Source organism: Balearica regulorum, chromosome 23 (assembly GCF_011004875.1).
Source record: "Balearica regulorum gibbericeps isolate bBalReg1 chromosome 23, bBalReg1.pri, whole genome shotgun sequence".
In the NCBI taxonomy this organism is placed as follows: domain Eukaryota; kingdom Metazoa; phylum Chordata; class Aves; order Gruiformes; family Gruidae; genus Balearica; species Balearica regulorum.
Window position 1 is genome coordinate 1,578,069 of NC_046206.1, and position 21,564 is coordinate 1,599,632.

At 41.9% G+C, this 21,564-nt stretch overlaps 2 protein-coding genes and 1 long non-coding RNA gene across 6 annotated transcripts in view; 2 read left to right on the forward strand and 1 right to left on the reverse strand.

The window, feature by feature from the left end:
• Positions 1–21,564, forward strand: part of LOC104637347 (succinate dehydrogenase [ubiquinone] cytochrome b small subunit, mitochondrial) — a 51,876-nt gene that overhangs the window by 8,169 nt on the left and 22,143 nt on the right. The gene's annotated exons all lie outside the window — the stretch shown is intronic.
• IL18 (interleukin 18) lies at positions 240–11,456 on the reverse strand. 3 transcript variants are annotated; one of them, XM_075774622.1, is made up of 7 exons: positions 11,210–11,270; positions 6,695–6,768; positions 5,704–5,712; positions 4,416–4,553; positions 3,470–3,615; positions 1,566–3,341; positions 240–476 (listed from the first exon to the last, which is right to left on the reverse strand). In XM_075774622.1, exons 2-6 carry the CDS (start codon positions 6,759–6,761, stop codon positions 3,126–3,128), a joined length of 576 nt encoding a protein of 191 aa, XP_075630737.1. In that variant the 5' UTR covers positions 6,762–6,768; positions 11,210–11,270; the 3' UTR covers positions 240–476; positions 1,566–3,125. The 3 variants fall into 3 exon arrangements, with proteins under 3 accessions (XP_075630737.1, XP_075630736.1, XP_075630738.1); XM_075774621.1 differs by having other exon boundaries at positions 5,587–5,712; XM_075774623.1 differs by lacking the exon at positions 5,704–5,712 and having other exon boundaries at positions 11,210–11,456.
• Positions 4,426–7,529, forward strand: LOC142604912 (uncharacterized). Its single transcript, XR_012838761.1, has 2 exons — positions 4,426–4,555; positions 6,688–7,529. It is a non-coding gene; the product is annotated as an uncharacterized LOC142604912 (long non-coding RNA).

Genomic DNA, 21,564 nt, shown 5'->3' on the forward strand with positions numbered 1-21,564 from the left:
CTTTCTGATTTGATTTCTTTTTTTTTTTTTAAATCTGGATGGGATTATTTATTTACTTACTTATTCATGTAACCATGGAAATACCATACAGCTGGCCACTTTTGTGAATCTTGCAGTCAGAATTGAGGTGGGTTGCTTCTGTCTGATGTGGTCTGATACAGATATCAATGTAACATTCATTATTTTGTCATAGTGAGGAAGATGCATGTGCATGACTCATCGGTAAGTACGCAAGTACGATCTGAGCATGCTTTATAGAAAGTGTTAGACATTCCCTCTTTTGAGACTAAACACAGGACACATCTGTATGTAGTGTTTGTTTAAGATACCGTGTGGGAAATGAGTTATATAAGAGCTCTGGGAGTGCGGTCAGCCGGACCTACGATGTTGGGGGCTAGCAACTCTGAGACCAGTTCATTGTGGTTTTGAGGCAAGAATTAGAAGGTAATGACCATAGCTTTCTCAATGAATGGCATCTTGTGGTGGGTTGACCCTGGCTGGGGGCCAGGTGCCCACCAGAGCCGCTCTATCACTGCCCTCGTTCACTAAACAGGGGAGAAAAAGTACAACGAAAAGCTTATGGGTCGAGATAAGGACAGGGAGAGATCACTCATGAATTGTCATCACGAGCAAAACAGACTGAACCGAGAGAGGAAACTCATCTAATTTATTACTAAGCAAAACAGAGTAGAGGAATGAGAAATAAAATCAAATCTTAAAACACCTCCCCCCACCCCTCCCGTCTTCCCGGGCTCAACTTCACTCCCAGCTTCAACCCCCACTCCCCCCTCAGCGGCACAGGGGGACGGGGAATGGGGGTTACGGTCAGTTCATCACACGGTGTTTCTGCTGCTTATTCATCCTCAGGGGAAGGACTCCTCTCATCGTTCCCTTGCTCCAGCATGGAGTCCCTCTCATGGGAGACAGTCCTTCACCAACTTCTCCAACGTGAGTCTCTTCCTACGGGCTACGGTCCTTCACCAACTGCTCCAGTGTGGGTCCCTTCCACAGGGTGCAGACCTTCAGGAGCAGACTGCTCCAGCGTGGGTCCCCCACAGGGTCACAAGTCCTGCCAGCAAACCTGCTCTGGCGTGGGCTCCTCTCTCCACAGGGCCACAGCCTCCTTCAGGTGCCTCCACCTGCTCTGGTGTGGGGTCCTCCACGGGCTGCAGGTGGAATCTCTACACCCCCTCATCCTCCCTCCATGGGCTGCAGGGGGACAGCCTGCTTCACCATGGTCTTCACCACGGGCTGCAGGGGAATCTTGCTCCAGTGCCTGGAGCACCTCCTGCCCCTCCTTCTGCACTGACCTTGGTGTCTGCAGAGTTTCTTACATCTTCTCCTCTCTCTGGCTGCAAAAGCGCTCTCTAACTGTTTTTTTCCTTCTTAAATATGTTATCCCAGAGGCGCTGATTGGCTTGGCCTTGGCCAGCGGCGGGTCCGTCTTGGAGCCGGCTGGCATTGGCTCTGTCAGACACAGGGGAAGCTTCTAGCAGCTTCTCACAGAAGCCACCCCTGTAGACCCCCCCCGGCTACCAAAACCTTGCCACGCAAACCCAACACACGTGTTCCTCAGTCCTGTTGAAACTGAATCAGTTCCCTGTAATTACCACTAACTTTTGTTCTTAATTATTGTGATGGCTTTAACCATTTGGTCTAAGCCCATTTTTGAGCATTCATCACGCATATAAAACTGGGACTCAGTCATACTGAGTATCCAGATGTGTTAAATACATTCTTGAGTTTAGGCCCCTCTGGTAAATTATTCCTAAGCAATAGTGCACTCAGTGGTGGCTGTACTGGATTTTAAATAATTGGTTTCTTATTGCCTCTAGGTGCTCCTGTAGCAGCTAGATAGGTGAAATGGCAGGGGCAGCATGACATGAAAAATTGAGACAGAGCTATCACAGCAGTTTCATGTTTCTCTGCTTTTTTAAAGCCTCTGAAATTATAGATTTGTTCTGGTTTTACCAAAACAAGTCTTGAGACTTGTCCTATCTATTCTGCAAGTTTGAGGATTTTCCTCCCTTTCATGACAGATAGAGGCCTTCCTGTTTTCTCTGATTACTTCTGCCTGTATGGGGGTATCACAATTGTACCAGCTCTTCTGCATGGCAAGTTGAAGACCCAGGACCCTAGCTGCAACCAATGTTCAGGTTATGACTACCTGGAGTTGGAACAGAAGAGGAAGACCAATGTTTATATGTGGAAGAAAAGAATTATATGTGCCGTATCAATTTCCTCAAGATGAAATAGTCAGAATGTATTACATTAATTTTGGTTTTGGTGAAATCTAGTGCTTGCTTAGCTCTGAATGGGAAATGGAGTTCACAGCTTGACCCTAATGTATGCTCCATTGTCACATACACAGAATAAGATAGGGTCCTCATGGGAGCCAGCCCTATCTGCATTTGTTCCAAATTGTTAGAAGGACAAATGTCTGTTTCATTTCATCATTGATCTACCATTTACTTTACATAAAAGCACGATTCTTTTTTTTCTTGGGCCTTCTGAGGACAAACGGCTTTATTAGAACTTTAATTGTTCAGGTAAATTAGCAGTTTTCTAAGCAAAGATTTCCAGTAAGTTAAAAATTGTCTGTTGTTTCTACTTCAGTTGAAGGTGAGAACATCAGTGTGTTACTGAGATGATGAAGATGCTCAAGAAATAATCTTGATGCAAAAAAGTCATCTCTAAGTGCTTATTGGTCAGGTGCATGGTCTGCTCATGAAATCTGTTATTTTAGGCAGTTTTCCCTCCCTCCCCAAAATAGGTCTACTTCATCTGTGAGACACCTAATTCAAAAGCTGTTTGATCAACAGGCAGTAAACATTTTAGGGGTCAAACTATACATAACTATATAGGCATGCATATTCTTGTTTCTTCATTGTGTAATTCTCTTTCCTTCTATCTGAGCAGAAGACATTCTGCTGCTGCTTTTTGCCAAGAATTTGAATTTATTTTCCTTTGTAAGATGCTCATTTTTGTACTGACTTAGGGTAGCTAAAAACAAAACTGGCTTGCCTCAGATGAAGAAAGAATAAGATTTCTTTTATAGAAAGCCAAAATATATTTTAAGACTGTTAAAAGTATGTCATAGGTTGTGACTTTCATTCTGACTTTAGTTAGAAGCTTATCTTCATGGTTTCATCCACTTCATCTTCTTTTGACAGTTTCTTTAGAATTAGTTTTCTTAAGCAGCCTTCTTCCTCAAAGGCCAAGAACATTCCTTGTTCTAGTGAGCATTCAAACTTAAATGCTCTGGAGCTACAAGATGTAAATGTCTTTTTGAAAAAAATTACATTACTTTCACCAGGAATTTCTTTGGGAACTTCTCCTTCCTGAGGAAGAAAAAGGGAATGGGTTAGTCTCAGCACGAGACCTGAGCAGTTTTGTTTCTGCTCACACGTTTGAATTCTTAGTTTTGTCTACGACATATATACATAAAGTATGGAAAGCAGATACTTACCCTAAATCGAACTATCATTTTTCCACATTCTTTCTCACAACACATGTAATAAGTTTTATCCTCTACCTGGACACTGAATGCAACAGGCATCCCTGCCGAAGGTGTGGTAGTTTTGTAATAGTGAATGTTGAAGTGCATTCCATTGCCTAAATATGAATTGTTTATTATTAATAGTCTGGTCAGGTGAGAGCTGCAACAACTTAACTGTATTATGTCTTACCATTCCACTGGTAACTGCTGTCTTCCCAGGGTACTTTTCCTGACAGGAGAGCCAGGACTTGAATTTTTGTGACCACTGGTAGCACATATTTGACTTTGCAATCATTCAATAACCATGATTTTGAATTTGCAAGAAAGCACATGAAGTTACCACGTAGTATGGGTAGGATGTTCAAATCCTTTTATGTGCATGCATAAAGAGAGAATTGGATTTGTAAATAGTCATCTGTAAATCAAATTTTATCTGTATATATGCGATCTGTGAATAAGTATGTTCAACACATACAGTTCTGAATAAATTGCTGAGCCCCCCAACCCAATCAAAGCCAAACCCACAAGTACATTGTTAACTACTGCTGTTAGAAAAAAGTAAGAGCTTTTAGTGCTAAATACATTGTCTGTTTAAACCTAAAAATGATTTTTTTTTTGTAATAACAAAATAAGGCAGGGGGGATTAAGAACTTACATTGTGATCAGAGCTAATCAAAAATCTTAGCAGCCCTTTTCTGCATGGAACATCCTGCAGGCCTCAGTCTAATCCAGGAAACTAATCCATTACCAATGCACAAGACATAATTTCAGCTCTTTTAGCTTTATTCTTACAGATGAAGTTTAAGTCTTTACTCTCATTCTCATCATTTAGAGCCAGTGATTACAAAGAACAAAAGCACATCTAAAATAAACAAACAGTCCAATGGTTATAGTATATCTTTGAAAAATGGTGTACCAGATTTAATCTCCTGATCTGTCACATCTTCAAAAGCTGCCATGTTTAAATCGGGTCGAACCACGAGCAGCTGGCTATTTACGTTTCGAAGGACTCGGTGGAGAATTTTTTCCTTGCAAAAGGCATCACATTCCAGCCCTGTAGAAATATTAAGCAAAGAGGGTCAACTATTTTAGCTGTAATCTCCTCAGATCTTAACAGATCTCTACAGGCATGATCTTGTCATTAAGGATACCATGTGAAATAAATTCTTAGAATGGCAATCCCACACAAAGTGGAGGCAATGTCATTCTTTCCACCTCTGGCTTATAGCAGCCCAGGCAGGACAGAAGGATCTCCCAGAATACAGCAGTCTGTATATATAAGCAAGAGAAAACTCCTGTATCTGCTAATGAAAGTTCAGAAGCAATGGTTCTCTCTTTTTTGCCCAACAATTAGAATTGCATGTGTATTGGGTCTGGCTGAGATGGAGTTAATTCTCCCCCCAGCAGCCCTCATAGTGCTGTGCTGTGTATGGGTAGCTAGCAAACTGTTGATAACACACCAGTGTTTTGGCTACTCCTGAGCAGTGCCAGCACACATCAAGGCTGTCTTTCCAACATTTCTTTTTCCCCAGCAGCAGGCTGGGGGTGGGCAAGATCTTGGGAGGGGACACAGCTAGGACAGCTGACCCAAACTGACCAAAGGGATATTCCATACCATATGATGTCATGCTCAGCAGTAAGAAACTGAGAATAGGGGGAGGAACAGCGCGGGGGCATTCGTTGTTTTTTTTTACAATGTTTGTCTTCTGGAGTAAGGGGCACACTTACTGAAGCCCTACTTCCCAGGAAGTGGCCGGACATCGCCTGCTGATGGGACGTAGAGAATAATCTTTGCTTTTTGCTTTGCTTCCGCGCGGCTTTTTGCTTTAGCTACATTAAACTGCCTTTATCTCGACCCACGAGTTTGGGATTGTTTTTTCTCCATCTTCCTTTCTCCCCTCCCTGCCTTGCTGAGGAGGCGAGTGATAGAGCGGCTCTGGTGGGCACCTGGCCCCCAGCCAGGGTCAACCCACCACAGCATGCAAAAGGCCCTTCTGTTAGGGAAGCCTGTACCTTAGGAGGAAATAAAGCAACACCAACTTCAGAAGGAGTGAGCTGTAGCTCTCTTTTTTTACACTAGCCATTACCAGTTTGAAAACTTGTTCTCTTAAGGTACATGAAGCATTTCTGGGTCAGTAAGCGTAGGTAGGTTAGTTCAGGTAAAATTGAAAATGAAGTTAATAAATGATGAGCTTTCAGCTTACCATCATCGTCTTGGTTCCAAGTCAGCAATGAAAAAAAGGAAAGAAAAAACAACATTAAGTTCTGACCCCATAAAAGAAACCACTTTCTATCCAGTTTTGTTCTGCAAGATTGGAAGCCAGCCAGCCACCTACGCATTTCCAGTTGTACTCCCCAGTAGCACTAGCTCACCAAGCTGAACTGTTGTAACTACAGAGTGTGTTTTACTTGTGAGCATAACAAACTCAACAGAATGATGAAACCATCAGTCATTTGAGAACTGGAGTTACCACCAAACCGAGAGGCATGCAAAATATTTTAGGGTTACTTAAGGGTGAGCAGCTCAGGTCAGTTTAAGCCTATAACCAAGGGATAAATGGCATGCAAATTTTTGTTTTCATCAACACCTTTATTCTAAGTGAGCAAGAAGACAAGAAACAGTCATTACAAATTGCTTCTAAAGAGGAGACTGTTTTCTAACTAACTTTATCCTCTAAGACTGGAAGTTATCCACTTATTCCAGGATCACCCCACAGTATTATAACACTTCTGAGTGTCCTTTATTGGAATGTATTGTATGAAGCAACAAATATTTCACTGACCTAGACACTTGGCTAACAGTACTTCAGACTGAAGCTTATGGGGAAATTAGGTGAAATCAAACTGATAAAGGAATTATTTTTAATCAGTATTCAAACAAAAAAAGTTATTAAATGCTTAAGGTATTTGGCAATAATATGGTACTGACTTGTTAACGCACTGGGACAGCTGTCTCAAACTCAGATTCTTTTTGCAGTGAACAGCCTGGCTCCATAATCTAAGAACTATCATTCCTCTAAGTGGGTGAGGATTCTAACTGCTTTGAGGATTGCTCAGGTGACATGAGGTGGAAAGAACAGGATTCCACAAAACTAGGGATGCCAGCCCAAGGAAAGGATTGAATTGTGTATCAGCTTTTGATCTCCTATGCTGAAAGAAGACATTGTGTCTCTTTCAGTGCTGGGTAGTAAGTACCTGCAAAATAGAGGCAGAAATTTTCTCCAAGTTGTACTGCACACACAAGAATGTCTTCATCAGTCATCTTCACTCTGCCAAAAACACATGGAGAGGATTCAGAGTTAAGAACAATGCTTCTTACTCTATAAGGCAAGGGAGTTCTTGGGCTAGTTCTCTTCTAGTGTACAATACTATAATAGGGCTGGCATGTTTCACTACCTGTTGAAAAATTTTAAAATAATTGGGCTCCTCTGTTGCCTTTTATCATTCTTTAGAACAACACAGAGCATCCTTCAAGTTCTATTATTTTACAAAACTTGTCATTCACTTACGGGATGTTACATGGGAATAAATAATAACTGATTACCATTTTTTCTTTCTATGAGAATGCTAATAAATAGTTCCATGAACATACTTCATCAAATTAGTTCTCTTCTCTTGGGCTTGCAAAAATTATCTTACTATCACATAGTCATTTGATTTTCTGTTTCTAATTTTCAAACAGGGAAGTGACTAAGACTGGATTAAGCACCCTGTTACTGGCCATTAAGCTATAAAAGTTATATTAAGTCTACGCAGACTTATCTTTCTAGTTTCCCTTTATAAAAGACAGAACTTTCCAAACATTGAAAATTTAGCCTGTACCTTTTGCGTCTTGAGCTGGAATGGTGTAGGTTCCGACAGAAATTGGGATGTAGTTTATTTTGTGGTAGCAGTGATTTGTTTATGGTGTTTTAACTTTATTTTAACTCGGTTTGAATTCTGAGCTTGATTTCACAGCTATTCTCTTTCAAGAGTGACACAGAGAAAAGTGAAGGAGATGTATTTCCCTTGGGAATAACAACAGTCATTTTACAAAAAAAAAACCCAAACAAACCCAAAACCAAAAAACAAACCAGACTAAAAAAAACCACAAACTGAGGTAATCGTTAAAGACCAGCAAGCTTCTGCACCTGAGATGTTCCAGCCCCTGTTCTACACACTTCGGCATTAATTTAGAAATACCCAGGGCTGCACTCTGCCTCTAATGTCAATACACAACACCCTCCAAGAACTCCAGAATAATTGGTTTTAGCTTTGTTCATATCCTCAGCCTCACACAGTTAACAGCTGGACAGGTAAACTTCATATTCTTTAGCTTTCTGACATAGTGACTGAGAGTATGTCACACTCTCAGTCTGTTTAAAGGATAAAACAATGTATGTGTATAATGTATAAAACAAAAGAACAGTGATAGTCATAAATTTGCTGTACCCATTCCATTTACCTCTAAGCGCACCTATGCTTTTTCTTCTATTGTAAAGTTTCTGTTTATGTTGATGCCACATTATGAGTACAAAAGCCCTCCTGTTGAGTCAAAGGTTCAGAAAGGAACTCCTTGCTTTCTGAACTCCTTCTCAGAGAGGAGTCTAGGTGTGGCTAGGTCCAGTCTTAGTCCCAGAGTTGGTCAACGGTTTATGTCTAAAGGATTATGGGTGTAGCCACTTAGCAGAGTCAACATTTGCCTGTTAGAGCCCTCTCAAGGACTTCCACTGAGACAGTTTTGCCAAGTTGAGAGGACAGATGATTTATTAAGGTGACAGATACAACAAATTTGGAATTGCCATTGATAAATACACTTACTGCAAAAATCGAGCTCAAGTTAATAGTTCAGCGCTTTTGTTAACGATACTTTCCTGGGTAACATCCACCATAGTTGGAGGTGCAAAAGTCTTACCAAAGAGGCATCCCTGCTTGGGGAGGAGAGAAGTCCAAGCCTGTCGACCCATCCGTCGAGGAGTCTAAATGCCAGATTTATACTCTTGGCAGGGTGGGACTGAGTAAACTATCGTGTGGTGATTAGCTCTTAACAAGGCTTGCCGCATTGTTGATCAAAAGGGAGGAGTAGCAGGGTGGGGTGGGGGGTGGGGGTGTGTGTGTGTGTGGAAATGTGTTTGGTACAGAGGCACAGTAGTCTTTTCTGGTTTTACTGAAGCAATATCAGGCTGTGAGGCCTTCGCCTTGCCCCAGGCATCACGCAGTTAATTCGAGGCTTAGACCGCAAGCTGTGACGCCTGTCCGGTTCTTTGCAAGAAAAGCAAGTTGCTCAACTCTTGCCTTTGTTCTGGTCTGGTGCTTGTCAATGCAAGATAAGCACGTTGCTCAACCTGCGCTCTCGCTCAAGTCAGAGCCCGCTACTTTCTACTGACTCAGTGACTGGTTTTAGCACCGACAAGCCTGATTCTCAACAGCTGACAGCAAAGAGATATATCTGAATGGATTGTTTTGCTTTGCAGGCCACAAATGTCCCCACATCTTCAGTTCTGGCAGCGTGCTGGGGAATTAAAAAAGTTATGTGGGGTTACCTCTATTGACTAGGACTTGAACTGTAAAGTCTAGTATTTCATTAATTTTAGTGCTGTTGGGATGGTTGCCATTGGAAGGAATAATTCTAAGAAATAAGCACTAAAATATTTTTATTTTAAAACTGATGATGATATCCTCTTCAAAATTAAAATAGCATCTCCTACCTTTAAAGAAAGGTGAGAATAAGAATAAAGGGAATTATAACACAACAGAGGAAGGTGTGGTAAAGAATTTCATTCTTTCTCTCCTCGGGTGGCAAACAGTTCTAAAATGTCCTCTTCTATGCCACTAATTCTGTGAAATGCAGGTTGTGACTTTCCTTCCTGTTTCATTTTGGTCTGTATCTTAGTAATTTTTTTTGTTCATTTTCCTAAAATTATTTCTGTGTATGAATGTTCTTACTCACTTTATCTACATTTTTAGAAATAAAGGCATTTACTTTCTGAAAATAACAACTAACACTATCTGCAAGATCTGATTTACTTGGCTTTGTGATTGGTGTATAATTTTTGGCCAGATGCATAAAGTAACATGCACGCTGGCATTCACCATCACTGAGTCTAACCTTTAGGAGCCCAGCATCTGTATGAAGTCTTCAGCCTGGAGTGGTGTGCCTAGTCTCTGTATACAATACATAGGAGGAGACAGTCACAGCAGAATGCATGAAAATGTGCTGAGCAGACAGCATCAAATAAACCAAGCCAACAACAGTGATCGTAAAAACATTGAACTCACTTTTTATAAGTAGTCTAGAATATGAAGTGTTTCATTCAAACCTGCAAACTCCTGTCAAGGCATTCTTTCCCCGTGCTAGCCACAGAAATAATAAATGCGACAAATGTGTTAAAGCTAGGTAAGCAATGGGAAGAACCGGCTCTTGCACTGAGATTTTATCATGCAGTCAGACATTTGGCTGACTGCCAAGGCTCTTTTTTCAGCACTTGAAAAAGACTTATTATACCAAACAACTGAGCAATGCCACCTAAAGTAAATAATCACATATCAACCTTAGGGATTGGGGTGGGGAAATCAGAGTGATTTCCTTGTCCCTCTAGTAAAGATTTTTGAAGAATGTATTTGAGAGGGATCTTCCTCATCCTGGTTTTTATACGGTCTATAGTTCTAGCTGGTCTGTGCAGAAGAGACACCCAGGTTCACAGCAGAGGACTGTGGCTTTGTTTCCAAACATGCATACCCAAGCCTGCAATACAAAATACTACAACACTAAACAGTGCACCCTCGTAGGTAGTGAGGTAAACCAAGAAGTCAAGGACTACTCTGTTACTCTAAAGCAGAGGGGAAGGCATGGGCAGGACTTACTGATAAAGGATTAAAGGAAAAGGCGGCCCTTGGTTTAACGGGTAAAACACATAAAATGACATTTCTTCCCCTGATGTGCAGTGAAAGATTCTTAGATCTTTCACCAAGCACGTTCGAAAGGAACGGCAGAAACTAAACGGAGTTGTTAGCTGACTGGTCGAGGTAGTGTGTAGTACTACCCCGCGGATAAACCGGGATGCAGGGAAGAGCACGGCCGCGCCCCGGCAGGTCGTACCCCGCTCGGCGCCGGTGCTGGAGCTCCGGCCCGGGGCAGCGCGGGTACCAGGCGGGCGCGGCGCGGAGCTGCCGGCGGACGGGCCGCTGCCCACAGCCTGCCTACGCTCCGGCTCAGGGATGCCCTCCATCGCCAACCCCGGCGGAGGGCAAGGCTCTGCCGCTTGCTGCAACCGCGAGAAACGGATAGCCGCCGGTCCCACGGCGCGATGTCGGGCCCGCGTCGCAAATGCGCTAGGAGCGAGCGTCTCCGCCCCCCGCGGGGAACGGCGTAACCCCCGTGCCGGCGGGGCTGCTCAGCTCTGCCCCGGCACCTGCCCCAGCTCCGCGCCGGGAGGCAGCGGTGCGGGGCCCTCCGCCTAATGCAGTCGATCCCGGGTACAGCGTGCTCCCCGCCCCCCCGGCCGGGCGGCTCTCGGAGTTTCCAGCTGAGTGGTTGGGGCGGGCTGCCGCCGCAGCCCCGGAGTGAGGGCAGAGAGGCGGCGGCGATCCTACCTCGCTCCTCGGCGGGCTGCGGCCAAACGCTGCGAGGCGGAAGGGCGAGCGCAGCCGCCTGCTCCCGTAGCCGGAGCCCACGCGCCCGGCCCGGGACGCGACCCCGGCCCGGTCCCCGCCGCGCGCGTGCACGTGTACCTCGGGCGACGGAGCTGAAACGCGCGCGGCTGCGGAGCCCCGTGTGCCAGGAGCGCTAGGGCTTTCCCGGGGCGGGCGTCACTGCCGGGCCGCCTTCATGCGTTCCTGTCGGCTGGGAGGCAAGCGATCGCTGCTGCAGTGGGTGGCGGCTGTTAGAGCGACCTAGGGAGGGGGATTTTATAGCGGCTTGCATCACTATACGACAAAACACCGACTGAACGAACTGCAGAGGACTGTTTCCCAAGATATCTGTCTACGTCTGCATTTATTGTGCGGCACTTCCCCTCCTCGGTGGAGGAAACAAATCATGCAAATCTGAGGTTACAAAGGAAGCTTTTTGCGACTCCCTTCATCTCACACAGATGTTGTCAGAGGACACATCTTGTTTCTACACCAGCGTGTTGCAAGTCTGTTTGCTTGGTCCATAAAGTCTCAAGTAGCAGTTTTGAAAAAGGTACTAGCCGTCAGTACATAGACTTCCCCATCTCCACACACTTGCAAGTTGCCCGTAAACGCTGCATCTGCCTTGAGGGAAGCCAGTTTAGAAGTGAAAACACGTTGCATGTGGCTAGTTCTTTATACCAGCAATGCCAAGGAATACATCACTGGTGTCTGGTGGGAACTCTTCAAATTATCTTCCATCCCTTTGTACATAAGTAGCTTCAGGAGAGGGATTTGGGCTCCTCTCAGGGAAACAGACAGAAACTGTGGCTAGTAGTTGAAGCCAGATTGATAGATAGCTCCTGGTTTACCAGCTGGCTGTTGTTTCCCCGGTCTGTGTTAATTGCAAATAAATAAAACAGCAATAACCATTGCTCGTGCCTAGCTGCTGCAGGCTGAAAGCGTGATGCTGTTTCGAATGTACGTAAGTGCTGCCTTTGGTGGTTGTGGAATGCTTAATGTGACAAATGTTGTAACTGCAATGGCAAGCACTGTGTAGTGATGAGGCATCTAAGGCCATAACAACCAGAAAAGCTAACTTGGGAATGAATAATTAGCCAATATTTTCTATAATCTGTAGAACTTGGCAGTGTTAACTGAAATCTCCATGCCTTGATTTTCTGTTTATAATGCTGACTAGCAAGGCATTAGGGCATTCAGCTGTGTAGCTCAGTGGGTAAATTGAAGAGGCTCAAGTTTTAGCACTGGACTGGAGCGGGGAGGAGGGGGACTCCCCACCAATCCCCCAAACAAACCCAGCCAAACAAAACCTAAGACCCTAAGATGTTCTCTCACCTGTCCACATGCCTGTTACTGCTCTTGGAGGAAAACAAAACCAAAACAAAACAAAGCGCAATACATGCCTGTAGGAAACGCTTTAATGTCTCTATCATAAAACTAGGGTGATAATTTTGAGGTCAAAGACACATCTTTCAACCTCATCTGAAATAATAATTCTAAAAATAAAATTACTGTCCATTTTACTAATAACTATGGATTTTGACTGTTCTACCCACAGGGAGCAGTGTATTTCACTGACATTTTAAGACAAACAAAACCTATATGTGCTACAGAGATTTCTCTTCTTTCTTTAAAGTTGTTGAAAGAAACTAATGAAATTGATTCAGAAGAATTTTAAAAAGCAGAAGAATTCAGCAACAGAACGAAAGCGCCTGTTTCTGATAGACAACGAAAAATACATTTTTGGCAGCTACTGCTTTCAGATAAGAAGTATATATCCCTGTTTACAGGCACTCACTTACACTGACTGAATTCCAACCAGACGGCAATATTATAACATCCTCTTTCAACTTCCTGTTTTGTTACATGGCATTCAGTATGTGTGTGGAGTTGCGTTTACCTAAACCTGTATACCAGAGAGATATCTAAATTTGATTTAAACTCCTAGATCTAGCTGATTTCTGTATACAACAGCTGTCATTCTACCATTCCTTTTGGTACTTTATTTGAATGGTTAGTTCTTACACGGAAAAAAAAAAAATCTTTCTAAATTTAACTGGCTTCTGGCTCTGATCACCCATTCCTGTACATTTTCCTGATGGCCATTTCATAACAAATAGTTCTTTCCTGTGAAGTACCATTGAATTGCCTCTTGGTCTTTTTCAACTGAAATAAACAGCCCTTTAAGTTTCTACCTCTGAATAATTTTCTTCAGCTTCAAAATAATATTCATGTCTTTTCTTCGCTCCAATTGACTTTTAACTTTTTTTTTTTTTTTTTTAAATTTGAGCACCAGAGCTTTATTCAAGAGAGTTCCCCATTTGGGTGATAGTGCTTGCATTTCTTGTTCCCAGATACCTAATTTTTAATTTCACTTGAAAAAATATTCTTAAAAAAAATGAATGCTGTAATAATTATTTATCATTTAGCCATTTTTTTTCTCATTAAGTTTAAATTTACATTCACATCACTAGTGAAACATTAAATCATATTGTACTGGGTACCAAAATTTGTGCAAAAAGCACCAGAACCATTGTCAGTCAGCAAACATCGTTTACTTTGTATTAACTGCTGGCACTAATATTTTTGGCCTATTGACATTCTATACAAAACTATCAAGAAGGAGGATCTTGGTCTTTCTTATCAATCTTTGAGATCCTAAAAATTCATTTAACACATTGAATTAAAGTTTTCTTATCTTAGTCTGTACATATGTGCATTTATAAGGACCAGAGTCTAACTCATAACAATAACTTCTATTGTAAGTTTTAAGCTTTCATTTCTCCTGGCATTTTAATATCTCCAATCAGTGCTAAAACAATTCTGATCTTTCATTTATTTGAATTCAGGTGGTCTGTTAATAAAGATATCTTAACATAGTAATGGTAACTCAATTAGGTGAACACTTTCAGAATATTTTCATAGAATCAGAATAATTTGGGTTGGAAGGGACCTTAAATATCGTCTAGTTCCACCCCCGCTGCCGTGGGCAGGGACACCCTCCACTAGCCCAGGTTGCCCAAAGCCCCATCCAGCCTGGCCTGGAACACTGCCAGGGAGCCAGGGGCAGCCACAGCTTCTCTGGGCAACCTGTTCCAGGGTCTCACCACCCTCACAGGGAAGAATTTCTTCCTCAGATCTAATGTAAATCTCCCCTCCTTCAGCTTAAGGCCACCCTCCCCCTTGTCCTGTCACTCCCTGCCCTTGTCACCAGTCCCTCTCCAGCTTTCCTGTGGCCCCTTTAGGTACTGGAAGGCTGCTATAAGGTCTCCCCAGAGCCTTCTGTTCTCCAGGCTGAACAACCCCAACTCTCTCAGCCTGTCTTCATAGCAGAGGTGCTCCAGCCCTCGGATCGTCTTCGTGGCCCCCTCTGGACTTGCTCCAACAGGTCTATGTCTTTCTTGTACTGGGGACCCCAGAGCTGGAGGCAGTACTGCAGGTGGGGTCTCACAAGAGTGGAGTAGAGGGGGAGAATCGCCTCCCTCGACCTGCTGGTCACACTTCTTCTGATGCAGCCCAGGATAGTTGTCATGCAGTTGGTTTTCCCAATGTATTCTTTCATATCTGTTCCTTAATGTTTAGATAGTATTGCTAATAACATAAAAATCTCTCATATTTTTTTTAGAGTTTAAAGAAGTGGGCCATGGCAGCATATTGAATATTGTTTCTACTTTGGGGAAGTATTTAGTTCTTGTTCTTTCAGCAGTTTCATTTCTTGTCCTGAGTCTTGACTTTCAGAGCCTATTTGGATAACATATGCAAGGTTAAGATACTTTCTTCTCTTAAAAACAGAAGTTAAAGATGCAACCTCCCCCCCCCCAAAACACCAACCCCGAGGAAAAAAATCCCTTTACTCCAACATAACTTATGGAGAAGATTATGCTGGGAGTTATCGAAAAACACCTGAAGGACAACGCAGTCACTGGTCACAGCTAACATTGGTTCATGAGAGGAAGGGCCTGTTTAACAAACTTAGTTTCCTTTTATGACAAGGTCACCCATCTAGTTGACCAAGGGAAGCCAGTTGATGTCATTTTTTAAGATTTCAGTAAAGCTTTCGATACTGTCTCTCACAGTATCCTTCTGGACAAAATGTCCAGCATACAGTTTGACAAAAACATAGTGCGATGGGTGAGCAACTGGCTGACGGGTCGGGCCCAAAGAGTTATGGTAAACGGGGTTACATCAGGCTGGCAGCCAGTCACTAGTGGGGTTCCCCAGGGCTCCATTTTAGGGCCAGTTCTTTTTAATGTTTTCATAAATGACTTGGATGTAGGACTAGAAGGTGTGAGCAAGTTTGCAGGTGACACCAAATTGGGAGGAGCTTTTGATTCCGTCGAGGGTGGAGAGGCCTTGCAGAAAGATCTGGATAGATTGGAGAACTGGGCAATCACCAGCCACATGAGGTTTAACAAGGGCAAGTGCCTGATTCTGCACCTGGGAAGGGGCAACCTTGGCTATACATACAGACTGGGCGATGAGACGCTGGAGATCAGCCGTGCTGAAAGAGACTTGGGGGTCTTGGTCGACAGCAAGTTGAACATGAGTCAACAGTGTGCCCAGGCTGGCAGGTAGTCTTATCATGCTTTAACTCAAACGTGTAAATGGGATGGATCGCTCGAACAGGAGACGTTTTAGCGCTAAGCCTTCCAGACGTTCTCCTTTAGCTAGCCTTCCACAGGTGGGTCCTACTGTCAAAGCTTCTGCAGGAGCGGGCTGCGCAGCCCACTTCCCACCCTTCCCAGGAGCCGGCCCTCCTACAGCCGCCACGTCCCGGGCAAAGCGAGGGCTGCAAGGGGCGGGCTCCAGCCTGCCTTAGCTGCCGGTCGGGGCGGCGCTGTCGGGCGTGTGAGGAGCGGGGGTCGCCCCTCTCCGCGGCAGCTCCGCTGCAGCGGCCGCCCTCTCGCGCGCCGGCCGTTAACGGCCGCCAGCGGCCACGAGGATCGTTAAGCGTGCTGGGCCAGCGCTGCCTGAGGGGAGAGGTCCGGGCAGAGGGGAGATCTCCTGGGCGGAGGGGGTGCTGCGACGTCCTTAGGGGTGAGGGGTACTGCAGAAGCATAGGCAGAGCTGGGGAGGGACAGATCCTTTTTGGACAAGGCAGAACCGGCCTCGGCAGTCCGAGGTCGACCTTCCGCGCCCTTCGGCACCTCTGAGAGCACCTGGGCTGTCAGCCCTAGCCCCGCCCAGGCTGGCCCGGGACGGCCCGGGACTTGGTCCTGCTGTCTCCAGCCCCGATCGGTGCTCTCACCGTGCTTTGAGGCTCTGCCTCTCTCCAGTGAGGAGGAGGGCTCCTTTGCAGAGGAGCTTATAGAGGTACTGGTTACAGGTTTTACACATTTTTATATAGATACATTTTCCAGTTGCACAAGATAACCACTTATCAAATACGATGTTGTACTTTTTATCAGGCAATGATGACAAGCAATACACAGAAATCTGATGAAAACAGAAGTAAACGTAAAAAAGAGATGGAGGTGAGCACTACTGTATGAGGAAGGGAGGGAGAACCTGGGCCCTTCTTCTGGCCCCAGGGGAGTGATGCAACCCCCTCACCCCCATGTCCTTCCCTGGCATTGCTGTGGGTTCCTGTCAAGGAGAGAGGGCAGAGAGCTCCATGTCAGTTTATGCAGGTTGGGGGGAAACACATGTAACACTCTTGTATGAGGAGATTGTAAGATTTCTCCTAGTGTTTGAAGTCCAACAAAATTGGGTATGTACTGCATAACTACACAGTTATGTAGGACTTCTCAAGAGTGAGCTTCTGAAGTGCACCAGCTTTTATTGATATAAGCAAAGATCTCAAGCTGGTAGTTCCCACCCACTCCCCTGTACTGAGATGCCGTGCCCGTTCAGGATGGATGTTGATGCTGTGAAGTCAACAATGTTTGCACTTTCTCTGAAAACAGTCTCTCAAGATCTTTTTAAAACTCTTCTTTTTTTTTTTTTTCAGTTAAACTCTGTCTGTGCTAAGCTTGTTTTAAGTCCTAGAACCTGTACTTTTTCATGTGCTCTGTTATTAGAATGAAGCTTCAGAAAATCCTCAGTTGTCCTCCCTTGACAAAACAGATGTGGCTTTTTCTGAGGGCTCGCAGTCCCTTTACAAACCTGAACCACTGGAAAAAGTTTTAAACGGTGATGTATTAAATAAACTTAAAGTAACCATGTAATTACCTAATTGGATGTTGAGATGCAAATTCATTCAAATGTTTAAATAAAATTACTTTTCTCTTTTAACAGAGATGAACAAAGAAATTATGAACTTGTTATCAAAATATGCTCACATTTTAAGGCAAGTTAACTTTGTCCTATTTGTACAGAACTTTTCTAATTTATCTAGATAAGATGTATTACTGTGGCTGCCGTTTAGAGAAATTAGCACAGAAAACTATTGAACACATCTTGAAATAAAAATGCTGTTGTCTTTTACAACAGAGAACTAGTTTGGTCAGAAACTGAGTAGTGATAGCACAATTTTTAAGAACAGCATAAAACCAGTTCTAAGTAGTAAGCAAGTTAATGGCATTAATATTGATTTTAACTAGAGATTTTTTTCAATTAAGTGAGAGAGCAGCGATGGATGCTTCTTATGTCCAAGAACTTGATGGAATCTTAAAAGAAGCGAGGACCATAGAAAACCACTTAAAACAGAAAAGGGAGAGCCTGAAACAGAGATTCACTGTGATTGCAAATACTCTGCAAAGCTAAATGGGGTTTGTTAGATTGCAGAAATGCAGAGCAAAACTTGTTGTATATTTTATGTATTAAAATATAAACTATGATGAGCGCTATGATGAATGTTTCATAAATGTCTTATGTAAATATTTCTAGCAGTTCAGGAAACTTTCAGCAACTTAAGCAGCAACTTATTTTTTAAATAAGTGGATACAATACATAGGGTAGTGGTAGTTAGTAAAAAAAAACAATACTAAATATCCATTTAAAATCCCATGACTCCAAGAGATTCTACACATTAAAACATCTTTTTTTACTTGTTGACTCATCGCTTAGGCTGTCCCAATGTTTCTATTCCTGGAAAAAATTGGAAGCATTTGAAAAAGAAAGTAATATCAATTTCATATTGCTTGGCTTTAAGGCTACGCAAGTTCAATACAACTGAATTCAGAAGCAGCCATAGTATTTCTAATGTCACTGCTAAGTGTTTTTCTCTTTTACTGTTACAACCAGTCTTTCGCTCTAGAACATAGTATAGAATAATTTCTGTGAAACATAGAATTTTGCAATGTAAGTGGAAAAGGATCTCAGATTATTTCATATTAACCATTTTCTATTTTTTTTCTTTCTACTTTAGAAAATGTTTTGGTGCTAAAATCTTAGTAGAATGTACTTGCAATCTTATTTCCATTTTGTATCAGAACACAAACAGATTGAAAAGATCAGCTTAGAAATAGGAGAGTTCTATTAAGAATACTACTTTGGGAAATGTATAAAGAAGTGTAAAGTCTTAATTTGAAAATATATTTTAATACTTCTACAGCTTTTCAAATGAAACCAAGGCCATTTTGATACAAACATAAAAGCACATCATCAAAACTTTGATGGTAATGTCAATAAATAACTAGATAACGTTAACATGATCTAGAATTACACTGCTCTTTTGTTAGTTAGATACATCAGTATTGTTTGCTGTATACGCAGTTTATTTAAGGAAACTTACAAATTTTTTTGAGCACTTTTTCTTTCTTGTCATTTGACTCTGTTTAAAAAGATGAAACATAAAATGTACAAAGCATCATTTGTACAAATTGTGAGGCTAATGTAATAAAGAAAAGTGCTAGATAGTCCTGTTGCTGGCATAAGATATATTTATATCTTTACCCCAGTACTGTGTATTAATTTTCTCTTTAAGTCCTTTCAGACTTAATCAATCCTCCTTTTCCCCTTTTATTAGATAAAAGTCTCAAACAAATGTGCTACCTGTCAAACTGAAACTATTTGAAACAAATAATGAGAGAAACTGGACATCTAGGGTGAGATTTTCCAAGGTATTTAGATACCTAAAGATGCAGATATGTACTTAGTAGGATTTTCAAAGTGCCTAAGCATGTAAGCGCCTTACATGCTTAAGAATTTTTGAAAATCCCATAAGGTGCCTATCTGCATCTTTAGCATCTAAAGTCTTTCAAAAATCTTGCTGCTAATCTATGCCTTATTTTACCAGTCTCTTACTTTTCCCTAATAATCACATCTTGTTTTGTAAGTAGTCTTGGTAATATTGTGTAAACAGAAGAAAGTGGGAGAAAAAGAGAAGAAGATTTTGGAAGTTAAATTTTCTAGAATATTTTGCTGTTTCTAAAAATCTACGATCATCTATAATGATGACAAAAAGCAGAGTTTTAAATTGTCATCTATGAAGTGTCTGAATTTAGAAAGTTACCTATAGTTACTCATGTAAGCCTTTAAAGAAAAATTACACAAATTTCATTACGGTTAAATATCTGCCTGTTACCGAAGTCAAAAGTTTGCTGCATTTTATCTGTTTGTGCTTGGGAAAATTATGCAACCTTTTTAGATCACCTGGATTTAGATCATCTAGATTTAGTTTATGTGGCTAATATATCCAAGCTGCAAACCTTCAGCCCTAGTATTAAGTATTATTAAGAAGCAGAACTTAGAAAACTATTGGATCACATAATCTAAGTTTCTTCCCTTAGGGGAGCAAGAGGACACAGACCCATAGCTTTGCAGTTGCAGCAGTTTGCTCCATTTTAAAAACTTCATAAAATCCAATAAAAATCAGTAAAACTATACTTCTTAGAAGAATGAGGAACTGCTTAGTCTGGCATTTGAGTGCAGTTAAATTCAAGACATACCTCTCTGAACGATGACTTGTTTTTCTGCAGTGATTTCCTATGCAGTTTGTTGTCATTACATGTTATCGTTTAGAGTGGGATCTCTGTGGTAGTAAGGGGATTTTAGAATTTGAAGAGACGATGGAAGTAAAGTCAGTAACTATGGCCGTAGTAACCTAGCTGAGATATGAACATTGTACTTACGCTTATTAAGGGAAGTCATTAAAAGCTGTGTAAGATTTTGAAAAAGGTGTTTTAAAAAATCGTTTTTAAATTGCTAAGAGCAACACAGCTGCTGTTCTTGCTGCACGAATCTATGTTGAGGAGATATATAAACATTAAACAAGTAAAATGAACAAAATAAGTAATTTTATAAAATTCCAGCTTGAAATGGTAAGTTCAGAAAGTTTAAAACATCCATTGAAAATAAACTCTTCTCTTTTGAAGCTAAAAAATACATCAGCAATGGAAATACCCACTTACTGGTTGCTTTCATACATAAATCTCTTGCTGTTTAAAAGGGGGCCTTCCATAATTACTTTGCTGGCTAAAAATATAGAGCGTTTTTCTGTTGGCTGCCCTTCAGTGTTCCACTCATTATCCATATATATGGGAATACTCATTCCATGACGTTTTTCTTCTAAACCATAAGAAAATAAATTTTTACTGTTTTCCTATTTGTCTACAATTTGTCTACCCTGCTAATGATGTATCTGCAGTGATCGCCTCTCTCGTGTATTGGTATTTATTGGGAGAAAGAAACCAATTTTTTTATTCTTTTCAAATGTGAAACTAAAAGCTCATTCATTCTGTCTCTGAAGAGTGAGCTACACATGAAATCCAACTGGCATCCATCCCATCACTATCCGCTTTCCAGTCTTACTGAAGGAGGTTTGAATAGAAAATTAATTGGCTTTAAAGCTGCCAAATCTGATCAGCAAAGCTCAGCTGGTAACTACGTTTTCTTTAAGCTTCCCCTCCTGTTGTTTAAGTTGCAGTGCCTTAGTAAATTAACAAGAACGTCTAAGATGACAGATCAGTAACAGAATATAAATGGATTTTTAAAAAAAATGTAGAAATATCTTAGACAAAGTTTTGACCCTCTCGAAATCAAGGGGATTTTTGACAGTGAGTCTTTTCTATTTCTGGGCTCACTGTGAGTACCTCCACAGTCTGGAAAGTGTAGGTGATGAAAAACTAGTATTTGGTTCCTCTCGTTGCTCTTATATTATCTAAAAGCTAAAAATGAAAAATAACAGATAAAGCAGAGACAGCTTAAGTATTCAGCAAAGATAATTTTTCCCCGAGAAAAGGCTAATTGTGACTGTTGACTTAAAATAAAACTGCCTTTTAGCATAGATGTAGGAATGTGGATCATGACAGAAAAAGACCAAATCGAGTAGGTAATAGATGTGCTTAAGGCTCATGACATTCTGTCTAGAGCTCATCAGAATTCAATTCTGCTAATTGTAGAATCTTTATGTTTTGTCTTTGAATTGTCTTTGAAAACCTGATGATGAAGGCGGCATTGGAAAAGAGCAGAGTGGGTGTTTTACATCATCAGGGTGAATAGCCAGGAAAAAAGGAAGGCAAAGAATCAATCAGCCTATCTCCCATCCTGTAGAGAGTCTGAAGGAAGTTTCT

Excerpts from the sequence above, each read along its gene's own strand:
- IL18 (XM_075774621.1), bottom strand. The coding sequence starts at position 6,761 with ATGACTGATGAAGACATTCTTGTGTGTGCAGTACAACTTGGAGAAAAT. Across the intron at positions 4,554-5,586 it reads GAGAACAAGTTTTCAAACTG|GGCTGGAATGTGATGCCTTT; the intron begins GTAATGGCTAGT and ends ATATTTCTACAG. Across the intron at positions 3,342-3,469 it reads AAATGATAGTTCGATTTAGG|GAAGGAGAAGTTCCCAAAGA; the intron begins GTAAGTATCTGC and ends TTTCTTCCTCAG.